General features: G+C 39.2%; 1 protein-coding gene across 1 annotated transcript in view; it reads left to right on the forward strand.

The window, feature by feature from the left end:
* eys (eyes shut homolog) overlaps nt 1-17,728 on the forward strand; it is a 1,854,977-nt gene that overhangs the window by 394,751 nt on the left and 1,442,498 nt on the right. The window contains exon 7 of the mRNA XM_073056513.1: nt 15,486-15,590. Within this exon, the coding sequence (XP_072912614.1) occupies nt 15,486-15,590 (105 nt within the window). The remainder of the gene's footprint in view (nt 1-15,485; nt 15,591-17,728) is intronic.

Here is a 17,728-nt window from a genome sequence, read left to right on the forward strand (position 1 = left end):
CAATACCCTTGAATGGAAATTCCTACAAAACAAAGTGGATATGGCCCAGTCTACCATTTCTCCCTAACATTGAACACAACTCCACAGAGCGCTGTCATAGTAATACAGGAAACCCACCAACTAGGTCATGCTCTTTTCTCACTGCTGTATTAAGGAAGAAGGTACAGGAGCCTCAGGATTCATACCACCAGGTTCAGGAACAACTATTACCCCTCAACCATCAGGGTCTTGAACCAGAAGGTATAACTTTACTCAACTTCACTTACCCCATCACTGAACTTTTCCCGCAACCTACGGACAAACTTTCAAGGACTCTTCATCTCATGTTCTCGATACTTATTGATTATTTATTTACTATTATTATGACTTTTTCTTTTGTATTTGCATAGTTGTTGTCTTTTGCACACTGGTTGTCCACTGTTTAGTACAATCTTTCATTGATTCTATTGTGGTTATTGGATTTACTGAGTATGTCCACAAGAAAATGCATGCCAGGATTGTATATGGTGACATCTGTGTACATAAATTTACTTTGAACTTTGAACTTTGTACTTCAGTTTTCTACACATTTACTTAGATTCCCCTTAAACACCTGCTAATTTACTGACAAAATATATGCACTTTTTAAAAACTTATTGATTAGGGAATAGCTCTGAAGGATTTAATTTCCAACGGGGTTTGATTTTATCCAATTTGCTTGATGCTCAAGAATTAACTTCCACACATTCCAGTAGTTAACTAACAATTAACTTATGGGTTGGACTTTACAACTTAACAGTTACTAGAGTAATTAAGGCCCATCAATCTCCCAGATTTTTACACAATTCATGTAACACTTGATTTTATTCTCTTGCATGATTGTTTTTTCTGAGAGGTTGCATTCTGTTCAATCTTGTTAACTGATGCATTTTTCCAGAAGTCAGGAGTTTTGTAATGATATATAACCATGGTAACATCAAGCTGGAAACCAAAGATGCTCATGTGTGCAACAATTTGAATTTTGAGAACACATTTCAGAGAACATAGAACAGTACAGGACAGAAAAAGGCCCTCAGTCCACAATATTGTGGCAAACTAAGTAAATTAGTAATCAAGTACCCAACTAATCCCTTCTGCCTACCCAATGTCCATATACTTTTTCCAGCACATCTATGTTCTTGAGCACCTCTATTACATTTGCTGCCATAACCATCCCAGGCACTACATTCAGACACCCACCATTCTATGTGGGGAAAAAAAATTGTTTCGCACATCTTCTTTGAACTTACCCCATCTCACCTTATTTGTATATCAGCTGGTATTAAATAGTAGATACAAGCTGCCCACCCTAGCTATGCCTCACATAATCTTTTAAGGCTCTGACAGATCCCCTTTCAACCTCCTCTGCTGCAGAGAAAATAACCCAAATTTGTCCATTCTCTCTTATAGCATATGCCTTTTAATCCAAACAGCATCCTGGTAAATGTTTTTGCCTCCTTTCCAAAGCATTGACATCCTCCCCATAATGGGGTGACCAGAACAGAATACAATACTCTATATGCAACCTAACTAGAGATTTGTAAAACTACAAATTAATCTCGTGACTCTCGAGCTCAATCCCTCAACTAATAATGGAAAGCATGCTATATGCCGTCGTCACCACTCTACCAATCTGTGTAGCCACATTAAGGATGATATGGATCTGGAATCAAAGATCCCTCTGCAAATCAACTGCATTAAGGTATTGGCATTAACAGTGGACTGTCAATTTACATTTGTTCTCCCAAAGTGCAACACTTCACATTTGGCCAGATTTTCCAATTGCTCATAAATCCTATCCCTAAGAATCTTCTCAAGTAGTTTTCCTACCACTGACATGAGATTCATCAGTCTATAGTTTTCAAGATTATCCCTATTTCCTTTGTTGAATAACAGAACAGTATTAACTACTCGCCATCCGCTAGGACATTGCCTGTGGCTAGAGAAGACATGATGATATCGCTCAAGGCCTATCAACCTAGCCCATGCCCATCTCAATAACCTGGGGTACATCCCATCAAGCCCTGGGGCCTTAACCACCTTAATGTTCCATATGACACCCAATATCTCAAAATATCCTACCATATTAGCTTGCTTCATACTGATCTCCCATTTTCCCATAATCCATAGCTTTATAAATATTGATGCACAGTACTCATTTAGGACCTCATCCACATCCTTTTTCCTTGACTGGTCCTAACCATTCCCGAGTTATCCCTTTCTCTTGATGTATGCATGAAGTGTCTTGGGATTCTCTTTAATTCTACTTGCCAAGAATTTTTCACGCTCCTCCTGGCTCTCCTAATTATCTTCTTGAGTTCTTTTCTGGCTTCTTTATAATCATCTGGGGCTTTGTTTGATTTTAGCTTCTTGAAGCTTTTATACATTTCCTTTATCTTTGTAACTAAATGCACCACTTTTGACACCTTAGTCTTTGAGAATGGAATTAAAAAGTCAAGGGAGATTTTTTTTGGAATCTTCTATAGACACCTTAAGTCTTTGAAGTTGAACTTTGAACTTTCAGATAACAAGGCATAACTGCATTTGTAAAAAGGAATAGTGATCTAAAAGGAAAATTTGATTTTGCTGGATATTGAGATCAGCAGACTTGCTCATATCTGAAAAAAGCATTTTTCCAGAGGGCTGTCTACAGTAATTTTCTGGCTGTCAACCACCAGGTGATTAAGCTAAATAAAAGAAAGAAAATCAAAAAGCAATCACATCGCAGACACAATTTCTCAATATCTTGGGCTAATCCAACATTAAACCATGATCAAAACAATTGCCAAAGCCAAAGGATTCAGAAGAATCATCCTATGTACTTCCTCGGAAATTGCAAAGTTGTCTCAATTCAAAGACACTTCTGTCATTTTGTAGATTGAGACATATGCAACAAAGTGAGAGATAAGTGTTTTTACAGTGTTTGTGATTTAAGCTCAGGATGAAGTACACAACCTGTCTCGAACATGGATAAAAATCTTTGACTAGCTTCACTCTAAGGAAATTCAATTTGGACCAATTAATGTGTTATTTTTTCCTGCTAAGCTTTCTCTTCTGCACTCCAATCAGAGAAAGATTCAGATAGTCAGGGAAACATTCACTTCAGCTCATTTAATGCTGTTATTAATCTAACTCATATTCTGGTGTGCTTCACAAAATACTATCCGGAAAATAAAACCCATGCAAATGAAGGTGGATTTAGGTGGAATAAGCTCTTAAGGAGGAGTAGGAGCTAAAAGTAACGGAGATGAAACAGGGATGTATCTGGAGAGAATTCCAGAGTATTGTGTTGAGTGTCAGTTCTTTGTGGGAATGGCACCCGCTCTTGGAGTTCCACAATCAGCCATTGTTGTTCGGCATGCCAAAGGCTCGGCCTAGGAGTCCGGCTCGGATTCGGAAGCCTGGGATCTTGGGGCTCTGGAGACGGGAGGATTGAGGATCATTGTCACGACAGGAGACCCGTGTGTCGTCGGGGGAGTTGGGTTATTTGTGACTGTGTGCCTGGAGACCCGGGATCATTGTGATCTCTAGGCACAGAGTTCGAAAAAAGCGTCATAACAGACTCTTAAAATTGTAAACCAGCAAGTTGTTTGTTATGTCTCTCCACTTGCTGGGAAAATGGAGACACCTCTTCCTCCCTACTTAGGGAGAGAGAGAGAACCTATGGTATGTCGAATACTGGGTGAAACACAAAGTCTTTGGGGTAACTACAAGTCTGTGTCTTTGCTGTTGTCTTGCTCACACTTGAGTGCTCGGTGGCAGGCGCCAATGCTTTTTTTTGCCAGTGGGGGGAGGGGGGATTGTTGCTCGCTGCTGCTTACGCGTGCGAGGGGGGAGCTGGGGGGGACTTTGGGGTTCTAACATTCAACTGTTGTTTATTCTTTGGGGCACTCCTCTGTTTTCATGAATGGTTGTGAAGAAAAACCATTTCAGGATATATATTATATATATTTCTCTGACATTAAGTTGTACCTTTGAACCTTTAAGCTGGCTGAAAACGAGGCCACTAATACTAATTCTACTTACGCTTCAGTATTTCAGCAGTGTCTGGATGATAAACTGATCGTCCATATTCTTGCTGTTCCAATTTTGCTGATATGAAAATGTTCTGCTGCTACTATTTAACGATGCACAAAACAGTCTTTTTCATCTCTACATAATTAGGCTGTTAAATTTTGTTTCATAAACACAACAATTAATGCTTTGCAAATTGTTGGAAATGCAAATGAATAATGGTGCAATGGTGTGATGTTACACCTGGGATTTCATGCACACTGTGGCTAGACCTGAAGATCTCAGGAGTAAAATTAATAATGGTGTGTGTTTCTTGGGAAATTCAGGCTACGAGCAGTCAACATGAAGAGCAAGCCTTTTCTTTATTGTTGCACCTGATGGTCTGGAAATTTCTGGAGCCGTGTGTCTCACATTGAGCAAACAAAGATTAGTTATTTTCCCTCACCAAACAGTGGGAATGTGAGTTGATGCTGGTACAGCAGCATTGATGCTGCACCTGGTGCCTCACAACATGTCCAATGCTCTTACTTTTTAATATCTAGAGAAAAAAAGTTAAGAATAAAATAGTGTTAGTACTGTGAATACTCGTTGAAAATGATGTTCTCCCAAGGTGTTATTCCCTTAATGGAGAATGTCTATGCGTGACTTTGATAATGTGGGGAGACTGATGCATGGACAGCCAGCACACAGTCCTTGATAGATCGGGGTCAAAGTCCAGTGGCATGGCATCCAAAGTAACTGGGGACCTTTCACTGCTGCCACTTTCTTCCACATTCACTGCTGTTGTGATGTGTCATCGTCTTCTGCCTGCTTCACCATTAAGGTCTTGTTTGGATTGCTTTTTTGATTTGATTGCTCTTCATCTGGAAACTCCCTGTTGACCTTCCTGGGTGATCATTACCAGGAGCTGAACTCCAGCTGGCATTGCTTTCAACATCTGAGGAATTCACAAGTCTCTCCACCATGACAAGGTGACAATAATCAGAGAAGGAATGAAATAGTACAACACAAGGGAAAAGGAAAGAACTTGGCTTGGATTTAAAGAGGACTCAAGTTTGAGCCAACTTTTCAGACTGATTTGACATTACAACCTGCAGTACACAGGCTTCCTACTTCTTGCAAGGACTAGCTATCCACAAGATAATCCACTCACCAGCAAGGAGTCTGCAGTGAGCTAAATTATAAATTAATGTACATGCATCCAGTGCAATTTTGGAATCAATAATTAGTGGTAACAGACAAAAAATGTGCTTTATAGAGAAAGAAAAACAGAAATTAATAAATTCTCAAAATCAACAGTTAAAATGATTTCCTCATTTATTCTACCCTTGGGAAATGTGATATCAATTCTTGAGAAGTTAAGGAGGGAACATTATGATGGTAGCATAGATACAGTACGTTCTGAATCATATGCTACTACCCCAACTTAACTCTTTCTATACATTTGCCTAATTAAGCTTTGTAATATAATTGCCTTCCATCCCTAATCAGGGGATGGTTGGCACAATCATAATAGAAAGCTGGCCAAGACAGACAAAAAGGTTGGAAACATGCTAAGGACTAATGCATGTTCTGGGTCTTTTTCTAGGACAAGTTTCAAGTCAATGAATCGAGTACTTACAACATAAATTGCCAAACCTAGGTGAGTCATAGGTATATCATGGAAGCAGGACCTTCAACCAACAAGGACCTCACTACCAGAGCATCAACCACCCATTTACACTAATCTTACATTAATTTCATCTTTTGTTCTCCCCACATTCTTGTCAACTTGCCCTCAGATTCTATTGCTCGCCTACAAGCTAGTCAACCTATCAGCCAGCATGTCTTTGGGAAGTGAGAGGAAGCCACAGTTGCATGAAAAGTGTGCAATCACAATCAGAGGATCAGGATTGAACCTGGGTCTCTGAAACTGTATGTCTGCAGCTCCGCTAGCTGTATCTCTGTGCTGCCAGAGGTAATAACATTGATGAGATCTTTAAGGTCCAGCTCGGGGAGCTTATGCTCACCCAGGCACATGGACATAAGAAAGTAGGAGCAAGACCTCTCAATCCTTGAGAGATCTGACCTCTCAATCCTTCATTACTTTTCAATATCATCATGGCTGATCTGTTCCAGGATTCAACTCCTCTTCTTTGGCAGTTCTAAATTGTCCTCAATTTCCTGATCTTTCAAAAATTAATCTCCCTCCTCTTTAATTGCCAGCCTCTGCAATATTCATAGCGAGTTCTGTGGGGGAAAAAAAATCCTATGCACCATAGCTTTAAAGAGCCCCCTTTTATCTTGCAACCACCTCACCATTTTCAAAATTCTCCCGTTGGCAAAGGAATATTGTTAAGAACACAGTATTAGTTATTTTTATTTTGGGCTGTGGTAGTTGGGAGAAATGACTCACCTGAAACATTATATCAGTCCCAAATAAAAGAATCAAACTTAAGCTCCCTAACAGTGTATTTAAAAGCAACACCAGAGCCATTCATTTCTTTATCTCTGCCCTTCTATTGATACTAGCCTCATGAAGAACTTTGCCTGTTGCAGAATGAATCAGTCAAGTTCCTGGCATGACGGGATAAATCATGAAGAGAAGTCTACACGTGAGCAGAAATTAAGCCAAAATATTGCTGATATCCAGATGATAGTCCAATCCAAGCACAAAAATGCCAGAGATATTACAACATTAAGGGCAATTTCCATTGTAAAAATCTCTACATTTCCCCGTTGGAAACATTCTTTTAGTTAGCTGGAAAGAAAGACTGAACAAACTCGTGCTGCTGTGTTATGTTGGAATGTCATATCTGAATCATTTTAATTTCATATGGCAAAATAATTGTATGGTTGAAGCAAAAATGAAACACAAAAAATGATAATTGACTTACCTCTAAGGACAGAAGAAAAAAATGTGTTATAATACAACTTGGATGGAAACTTCTGCATATCAGAAAGGATTGACAGCCATTGAAAGCTGGAGGTGCTGCTTTAATTAACTCTCAATATTAAGACATTATGAATAATATACCATGTGAAGTGTTTATGTCCATGAAATGAACAGATAAACCTTAATCCCATTGTTGGTTAATTCAGTTGCAAATCTCCATGAAAAGCTCTTGCTATACAGTACACGGAAAACCCATACCTCTTCAAAGGGCAATTCTTCCAGTCCTGAAGGACTGATGCAACAAAGGCATTTTTCACTGACTGCAATTTAAATTAATTTCTGCTGGTAGAGAATAATAAACATAAGTAATAGAAAAAAAGCTATATGGCCTCTAGAATTTGATTTGCCACTCAGTGTGATCATGGTTATTCTGAACTTTGTTTTCAATAACACACTAAAGCCTGACCTTTCATTCCCTGGTAGTGACCAGATCTGCAATCTCAGTCCAAACTAAACTCAGTGGTTAGCATCTAGAGGAAGTAGCAATAGTTCTGGACTTCATTAAGATCATGTTCAACCTTAGCTACATTAGCACCTTGTTTTGGTTCTGTTCCCTCTTCAATTGATTTCCTTAACATCCAGAAGCCTATCGATCTTTTTTTGAGAAAAAATACAACAATTAATCCTCCACTGGTTCCCTGTGAGACAGAGAACTCCAAAGATATTTAAATCCGGAACAATAAATTCTTCATCATATAATACTTAAGGGACTGACCAATTATCCTGAGACTCTGTCCCCGTTTCAGCTTCTCAGCATCTGACTCAAAATTGCATATGTGTCCATGAGGGAGTCTGACCTGTTGGGTTCAGTCTCCCCTTATCATTTAGCCACTCATCCCAGAAACTAAAAAAATACACCTGAGTGGTCCATAACACAGAAAGATGGAGAAGGTTGAGGAGAATGTGAAAGGTGGGTTAATGCTGCGGATGAAGATATTTGTTCTGCATTAAAGGTCACTTTTGCTTGACTGGATAAAACAGGCTGACATATTCAGCATCTGGTCAGTAAGGGGCTGGAAGGAGTTGGAGGTTGTGAAGCTTACCTTGATGATTTGGTCATTTACAGCTCTATCTGGTCTCAACATAAAGCCCGGTTAGAGGCAATGTTCAAGCAGCTAATGGCTGTAAATTAGACCAGACCCTCTCCCAAGTGTGAATTTGGGCAAGCTACAGTTGCCTACCTGGGTAAGGTTGAAGGCCATGGTCAACTCTGCCCTGTTGAAACTAAAGTATAGGCCATTGTGAATCTTGATGTGCCAGCATCCCAGAAAGAGCTGAAACGTCTCCTTGAAATGGCAGGTTACTATACAAGTTTTTGCAAAAAATTTTCAACTGTTGCTACACCCTTAGCTAAGCTGCTCAGTCCCAGTGTCCATTATGTTTGGACAGAGACATGTCAGTATACCTTTGAGAATTTGAAGGCATTGGTGAGTAGTGCTCCTGTCCATGTAGCTCCTGAAATCAACAGGCCTTTTAAGCTAGCTGTAATGCTAGTGATGTTGATGTTGGGGGGCTGTGCTCCTCTAAAATAATTCATTGGGCATGGAGCATCCTGTGTGCTATTTGAGGTCCATCAGAAGCTGTACTCCACAATAGGGAAGGAGGCTTTAGCCCTTATTATTGCCCGGAATCATTTTGATGGCTATATTTTTTCCAATTCTCCACTCATTGTGTATACAGACCATAACCCTTCCTCCACAGCATGAGGAATTCTAACAAGTGTTTAATGCAGTGAAGTTTATTCCTGCAGGGGTATGACCTGATGCTTTGCCACATCTGTGAAAGTGACAACGTGCCAACCGATGTCCTTTTGAGGTTGTAAGTGTACCTGGTGTCTGCTTACGCCTACTATCCTTTTTAAAAATGCTGTATGCATTACTGCAACAGCCTTAGGTTGCCCAGAGCAACCTTCTTCAGGATAGAGTTGTTATTTTCCTGTCTATTTCCTGGCCTTTAATCTGTGTTACAATTCCCTGGGACACCTGCAACTATCCTTCCATTGCCAGTACCTGCTGGGGACTGCTTATAGACAAGACCATTCCTATTCTCTCTCTCCCCCATTCAGCAGCCAGCACTACCACACCACACATCACCATTTTTCACTTCACTTTAGCTTTAATTTAAAAAATATATTAGGTTTTGAAATTCCTGTTGTGGCCTGACTCCTTTGCATTATTTCCTGAGAGCCAAGGTTGTAATAGTTCCTAAGTCTTCACAATCAAAAATGGATTACACAGTTCAGCTGGTTTATATCAGCAGTTAAGTTCTACCCATGCCTCCTCCCATCCCTTTTCATCTCATTCTATCAACATTTCTTAATACTCCTTCCTCCATCTTGCAAATCTAAGCTCTCATTCAATATATCTGCATTCCATCAATATATCTTTGTTCCATGATGTAGGTAGGGGTTTCCAGAGTTTCACCTCTCTAGTGAAGATATTTCTCCTGAATTCCATACTGGATTTATCAGTGTTACTGTACACGTGCACCTCCTGTGTAGAGACTGATTGCCTCTGTCTCTATAATTCAGGTGCAAAAGTTCAAAGTTAAATTTATTATTGAATAATGTACTGTATATGCCACCACATACCATCTTGAGATTCATTTTTTACAGACATTTACAGGAAAAAAGAAATACAATAGAATGTTCGAAAATTAAAAATAAGCAAAGACTCTCAAACATCTAATGTGCAAAAGAAGACAAGCTGAACAAGTAAAAATAATTCTGAGAACATGAGCTATAAACAGTACTTAAAAGTGAGTCTATGGGGGTAACAGAATCAGTTCGGAGCAGTGGTGAATGAAATTATGCGCACCTGTTCAGGAGCCTGATGGCTGTAGAGTAGTAAGTGTTCCTGAGCCTGGAGCTGTGGGATCTAAGGTTTCTGTACCTCCTACCCAATGGTAGTAGTGAGAAGAGGGAATGGCTTGGGTGGTGGGGGTCTTTGAAGGTAGATGCTGCTTTCTTGGGACAGCAGTCCTTGTAAATGTTATTATCTTTGCACTGCAGTTAGGTCTTGTTTCCACCTGGTGGACTCGAGGTTTCTGTGTGAGACAAGCATTGACATTAAACTACACTTCAGATGCTCAGAATTTTGTTTGAATTCTACTCAGAATCTTCAATTTTGTATCCCTGATATTTTTAAATTCTAAGTGAGAATTAGTCATGCAGCAACTGCATTTTTGTTTGAACAAATTAGAACAGCAATCACCTTACAGAAAGAAGGTGCTCTGCTATTGGAACTAACCAAGCACACTAAGAATAGATATATTGGAGATCCCAAGGCCAGGTCATGGCTGACTTAATTAAGAGATACTGCAAATGCCAAAGGTGAGAAGGGCTGTTCAACTCATTGGGATTCTAGAGTGAGCTTAACATTACACAGGATCACGTTAAAATATTCGTTACTCTTCAATCCTGCTTGATTTACTTGAAAATATCTTGGTATTCTAAGATATTTTATGTAAATTAAGCTAGATTGTGTGAAGAAAAAAATAAAGTCAATCACCGCAACTCTGAGCCTGGACCTAGTTTTCCAAATTTATCTCCATAAAATTTACATATGAGAGCTGTTGGCCAATCAGGTACAAATCTCTTGCATCTTTGAGTTGAATTTCTGGATGAAGTTTTGGTTCAAACTCAACCATATGAGAGAAAATATATTCATGTACTCAGTAATGTAAAATCTTTTATGAACTAATATATATGCACTCAGTGGCTACTTTATTAGGTTTACCTATATACCTGATTATTAAATGCAAATATCTAATCAACCAATCAGGTGGCAGCAACTTAAAGCATAAAAGCATGCAGACATGGCAAGAAGGTTAAGTTGTTGTTGATACCGAAGATAAGCTGACCAAAATTGATTGGGAAAGAGCACTAGGCAGACTGTTCTTGGGAAACTGAAATGTCTGAAGGCAGAAGATTGGGGCAGAGAGGAAACATCGATCAGCCATGATTAAATGCTGGAGGAGACTCGATAGACCAAATGGCCTAATTCTGCTACTATATCTTATGGTCTTATGGAAATGTGACCTACGTGACTTTGATTGTGGAATGCTTATTGGTTCCAGACGGGGTGATTTGAGTATCTCATAAACTGCTGATCTTCTGGGATTTTCACATACACCAGTCTCTAGAGTTTACAGAGAATGGTGTGCAAAAAAAAACATCCAGTGAGTGGCAGCTCTGTGGGCAAAAATGCCCTGTTAATGAGAGGCATCAGAGAAGAATGGACAGGCTGGTTGAAGCTGACAGGAAGGCAACAGTAACTCAAATAACCACAAATTACAATGGTAGTGTGTAGAAGCACATCTCTGACTGCACAATGTGTCGAACCTCGAAGTTGATGGACTACAGCCAGAGACTATGACCATACACTCAATGACCACTTAATTAGGTACAGGAGGTACCTTGTAAAGTGGCCTCTGAGAGTTTATATTTATAATCAGAATATCCATATATTACCTATCAGTAGCCCAAATATAATTATTTGATAATATCTTAAAAAGCATGCTCGACATTTCATTAATGAGATTTTCATATTATTAACACGGCAGAAAGTATTTCCAGTCTGAATGACATGAGACTGGGCAGCATTCAGAATTCAGAATTATTTTTATTTTAAGTCAATATACCTGCTATAATTTTTCAGTATTACGTTTGTATTTGTGTGTTGTGATTTATCAAGAAATTAATTCTTAAAAATGTATATAAAACTTCTAAAGCGCATTTATATTTTTATTTATGTGTTTGATTTATTAGTACTTGCAATTTGGCAAGTGGATATTCTTAGACCGTGAGTACTAGTGTTGTTGACAGTGTTTTAATATATTTTTCGAAGGTGTCTGTAGGATTCCATGCATGAAGTGAAGTGCTTAGTTGCAAGAGTAACTTAGGCCAAGGAACAATGAGCATGACTTAATTATGATTTCTTTGTAGTGACACAAAATTTCATATTTGGGGTTTGCAGCAGTTTGGCAAGTTGTTTCCAAGACAACTGATTAGAGAATCCTCCTTATAACATTCAATTTAAAAATGTAATTTTTCTTTAACTCTACTTATGGCCTGAACATCCTTGAGATAGATAATCATTCAGGTGCTTCCTTCTTTGGTGGATGCATTAGAGGTTTGCTGTGAGATGTGACAATGACTTGGGCTGAATAACCTCCAGTACCAGAAGGAATATGAATGAAGAACCAAAGCAAAGCAGCCATTCTTCATAGCTCTGATAGATAACACAGACTGTCAGCCTGCAGATAGGAAGGAGTCATTGAAAATATAACAGCTCGAGTCCAAGCAGGTGATCTGTGGATGAGGATCTGTGACCAAGGGTTAGTTGGTGACTCATGCCAGTCTTTACACCTCAGGATTACACATGCAATATCCTGGCATGGGAGCTTTAATCAAGCAACATTCCTTTTTAAAACCTTGAGTATTTTTTCAGGCATGTAGTGTCATAGAATCATAGAGTGAAGCACAGCATAGAAACAGGCCCTTTGACCCATCTAGTAACTACTGAACTGTTACTCTGCTTAGTCCCATTTATCTGTACCTGGACCATAGTCCTCCATACCCCTCCAATCCTTTTACCATCTTAAATTTCTCTTAACTGTTGAAATCCAACCTGTGTCCACCTCTTTGGCTAGCAGCTCACTCCACTGTCTGAGTGAAGAAGTTTCCCCTCATGTTCCCCTTAAACATTTCACCTTTCACCCTTAAGCCAAGACCTCTTGACCTAGTCTCGCCCAACCTCAGGGGAAAAAGCTTGTACCCCTCATAATTTTGTATACTTCCACCAAATTTGCCCTCAATTTCCTACATTCAAGGGAATAATGTCCTAACCTTTTCAACATTTCCCTCTAACTCAGTTGCTCAAAGCCTGCAGCAGCCATGCAAATTTTCTCTGCACTTTGAACCTTTTAAACAACCTTAACTTTTGCCAGAATTATTCTATCCAATAATCAGTCACAATTCTTTTTCTTGTAGGGTAAGATCATAGCGAGAGAGGATGAAATTATTTACTCAGCAAACAAAGGCTGTTTAGAAAAAAATACAAACTTCTTTTTATTGATTGATTTTTAAAGTTCTGGGCATTAGTGGTAAGGCCAGTATTTATTGTACACCCTTAAATGCCCTTCAAAAGTTAAGAGTAGATAGATAGATAGATACTTTATTCATCCCCATGGGGAAATTCAACTTTTTTTTTTCCAATGTCCCATACACTTGTTGTAGCAAAACTAATTACATACAATACTTAACTCAGTAAAAAAAAATATGATATGCATCTAAATCACCATCTCAAAAAGCATTAATAATAGCTTTAAAAAGTTCTTAAGTCCTGGCGGTAGAATTGTAAAGCCTAATGGCATTGGGGAGTATTGACCTCTTCATCCTGTCTGAGGAGCATTGCATCGATAGTAACCTGTCGCTGAAGCCCATTCTTGAACTGTTGCAGTCTCTTTGAAAGCACTTGGAGCAGAAAGTTGCAGGATTTAGACCCATTGACAGTGAGGATTTCTGAGGATCTAACCTGGTCCCAACATATTGATGTAGTTATAAAGAAGGCAAGACAGCGGCTATACTTTATTAGGAGTTTGAAGCGAATTGGCATGTCAATAAATACACTAAAAAACTTCTGTAGTTGTGGAGAGCATTCTGACAGGCTGCATCACTGTCTGGTATGAAGGGGCTACTGCACAGAACCGAAAGAAGCTGTGGAAGATTGTAAATCCAGTCAGTTCCATCTTGGGTACGAGCCTACACCCAGGACATCTTTAGAGAGCGGTGTCTCAGAAAGGCAGCATCCATTATTAAGTACCTCCAGAACCCAGGGTATGCCCTTTTCTCACTGTTACCATCAGGTAGGAGATATAGAAGCCTGAAGGCACACACTCAGCGATTCAGGAACAGCTTCTTCTCTTCTGCCATCTGATTCCTAAATGGACTTTGAAGCTTTGGACACTACCTCATTTTTTTTAATATACAGTATTTCTGTCTTTGCACATTTTTGAATAATCTATTCAGTGTACATAGTTGATTTACTTGTTTATTATTTTTCTTCTCTCTCTACTAGATTATGTATTGCATTGAACTGCTGCTGCTAAATTAACAAACTCCACGTCACATGTTGGTGATAATAAACCTGATTCTGATTCTGAATACTTCCTGGTCTGGATAGTATGATTTGGAGGGGATTGTGGTGTTCCTTGTGCCTGCTGATCCTCTCCAGTTTAGTGGTGGACTGCAGAAGTTTGGGTGGGGCTGACACTGAGTTATCGCGGTGTGCTGGCTACAGTGTGCACCTGTAGTGGAGGAAATGACAGGAGATTGATGGGATGCAAGACAGTAGTTCCTTTGCCCTGAAGGGTCTTAGGCTTCTAGAGCTCAAGAAATAGTTTCTTCTTCTAAATTTCCCAAGTAAGTAAATTGGCGAACATGAGTGGGACAACTCTTGTGCTGTTCCGGGGAGTAAGGTTACGCTGGTGACTTTGAATTCATTACATTCTCAGTTTTAGTTATGCATCAGTCATTGCTCCATAAGCTATTGTCCACTTCACTTCTTGAGGTGGACCCACCATTTAGATCTGTAATCTGTACCTTAACTCTGTATTTTCCATGGCTCTGTAGACCTTCATGACCAGAGCAGGTATCTAACGCTATTTTGAAATCTTCAGTTGATGACCCATCCGCTACAATAATTTTTTAGTGAAGCAAACTGTAGGCTTTCCATGACGTTTTTTTTGTTGAGAAGTACGTCATGTCGTCAGTTCATGAATGACTAAGGCTATGCTCATTAATGCTGATCTATCTGATCAACTTCATTCTTGATATCTCCACTCTGCATGCCACAGGACAGGGGATTTTACCAGTCATGACAAAGGCATGATTATAACTGCTTTGGTGATTGCAATGAGAGCTATTAGTACAGATGTTGCAACAAATGGTAATAATTTTATGAACGAAATCCGCAGCAGCATACAGAAGTCTTGTCTGCCTGTTCTAAACTGTATCTCTGTACAGCACTGAAGGATTTTCCTCAACCAATTTTACCATAGAAATGAACTGACCGTTCATTTATTGCATGACTTTATTTGTGAATGGAAGTTCAATTTAAGTAGCTAACTACCAATTAAAATCCAAAGACAATGAGTTGTATTGACCATTTTGAGTTGCTTCAATGTGATCATCTTGCAGTAAAATAATTGTTGACATTTGAGTACAGATGAATGATCCCATCCTTCCTTTGTAGAATAAATTCAAAATTGATTATCTTTGTAGTCATTTGTAGAATGAAATAACATGGGTGTCATGCCTTCTTTAAGCCCTAAAGTGAGCCCAAAAATACCTTTGTGTTTGTTCGTAATGCATCAGTGCATCATTCAGCTCATTTGAGTGATCAGAGAGCATGTTGTAATAAATTACTTGTCCATTGTGGTGCAATATAAACAAGACAGCAGAAATGAACATTTCACATGAAACTCATTTTAATACCTGTTCTTCTCAAATTACCAGGGGCTCATTGTGAGTCGGAAATTGATGAATGCTCTTCAAACCCATGCAAGCATGGAGGCATCTGCAATGATTATGTTGGATATTACAATTGCAACTGTCCCATTGGTAAGTTGGTCTAGTTTTATTTTTCATCAAAGTACAAGTTAATTTCTGAGAACATGCTGATTTTAATTGTGTTTTGTAATTACTACATTAACTTACAGTATATTTCCTTGATTCAGAATATTAAGGAGTAATCTAATTGGATATTTGCAGCAGCTTCTGGAGGAAACAAAGCAAAACTGTTTTCATTGGCAGGTGCATCTAAAACTGCTTTGTTAAGATTCTTAGAGTTAGAATAGAATCACGTTTGTCATCAGTGATTTAAGGTGTCGTTTTGTGACAGTAGTATAACAAATGCAAGCATAACAAATTACAATCATTTACAGTAAAATAAATAAATGATTTTTACAAAGGAGGAATAGTGAGTTAGTGTTCATTCATTCCTGAAGTATTCAGAAGTCTAAATGCAAAGGGGAAAATGTTGTTCCGAAAATGCTGAGAGAGGGTCTTCAGGCTCCTGGACCTCCTCCCTAATGGTAGCACTGCAAGGAGGGATGGTGAGGGTCCTTAATGAATACTGCATTCTTGAGGAAGATCTCCTCGATTGGTGGAGGCTCGTGCCCATAATCAAAAACGTACAACACTCTGAAGCCTCTTACAATCCTGTGTACTGGTGCTACCACGCCAGGCAGCGAATCAGGAAGCAGCCTCAACAGATTTCATTAATTAGTTTCCCTGCAGATAGAAACACAAAACTTATGTTAATATTCCAGTGCAGCACTGAGGAAATCATACATTCAGTTGAATGAGATGTTAAACTGGTTGCCGGATTGCCCTTTATCCTATTTTTATTAATTGCCAGTGTTCACTGGGACGGGAGTTCCCGATTCCAACAGCAAAGAAACAGGTTCTTCTGTCCAACTCATCCATGCTGGACAAGATGTACATCTAAACTACATCCATCTGCCTGCATGTAGCCCACATCCTTCCAAAACTTTCCCATCCATGTATTGTTCCAGTATATTTTAATGTTGTTATTGCACCTGCCTCAACCACTTACTCAGGTAGCTCTCCCCATTTACTGTATGTACCACTCTCTGCTTGAACAAGTTTCCCTTCAGGTCCATTGAATATCTTATCCCTCTCACTTTAAACCTCTGTCCTCAAGTTTCTGATTCCATTTCCAGGGCCGGAAATAAAATTCCTGTCCATCCATGCCATCTATGCTCCACATGGTTTTGTACATATCGTCCAAGAAAAAACATCCTAACCTGCCCAACCTCTCTTTGTAACTCAGGCTCTCAAGTCCGTGCAACATTCTTGTCAATTTTAATGCATCACCGAACCACTCACGCATGGATTTGCCACCCTGAATACTCCCAAAGTTGTCTTCATTCTCTCAACCTGCCTAATACCTTAATACCCCAGCTCATACTAAAATCTTATTCTTAGAAACAGCTGTACCATATATTGGATCATGACAGGAAACATTTCTTTATTTCCTCATGCAAGGTTAGATGGCATCTGGAACTCTCATCCCAAAGAACATTAGAATTTCATTTAAATTTCAAAATTCAGATTAAGTGCAACTGACAATTCAAGATAAATTGATACCCAGAGTGAGACTTGATCCACAACCTTCCACCCTAAAACTTTGTAGGCAGATCTGATACCACATCCATCACCAAATGTTTGAAACTAAGATGGAATTTCCTGAAGGATGAAATACTTTCAGTGTAAAATAATGTGTGCATTATTCCCATAATTCTTCTCAGAGCAAGATTCTGTAATATTTGCAAGTGACTGTTGTTTCATGCAGTTTCTCTGGAATTGGTTACTTTGGCAGATGCCAGTTCCCTACCTACCTGTTTGTGAAAGAGCTTCCAGCAGGAGGGTAGACTGGCACAATTCCCAGTTCTGGCTGTCAAACCCAAAATCCCCAAAGCAATTTATAAATGGTGTCATGAATGCTCGGGTCTGACTGTGAGACGTGGGTGATAAGTTTCCAGCAGGGTTTTACAAGCTAATAATAGTTCTATTTTCTCCAATCTGATATACTTCTTTCAAAGCACTCAATGTGGTCTTCTTTACATTGGGGAATTCAAACACAGTTTGGATGACTGTCTTGCAAAAGATTTTCATATGATCTCCAAGATTGAGCCTGAATGTCTAGTCATCGGTGGCCTGAATTCTCCGGTCTC

This window comes from Hemitrygon akajei, chromosome 9 (genome assembly GCF_048418815.1).
Source record: "Hemitrygon akajei chromosome 9, sHemAka1.3, whole genome shotgun sequence".
Taxonomy (NCBI): domain Eukaryota; kingdom Metazoa; phylum Chordata; class Chondrichthyes; order Myliobatiformes; family Dasyatidae; genus Hemitrygon; species Hemitrygon akajei.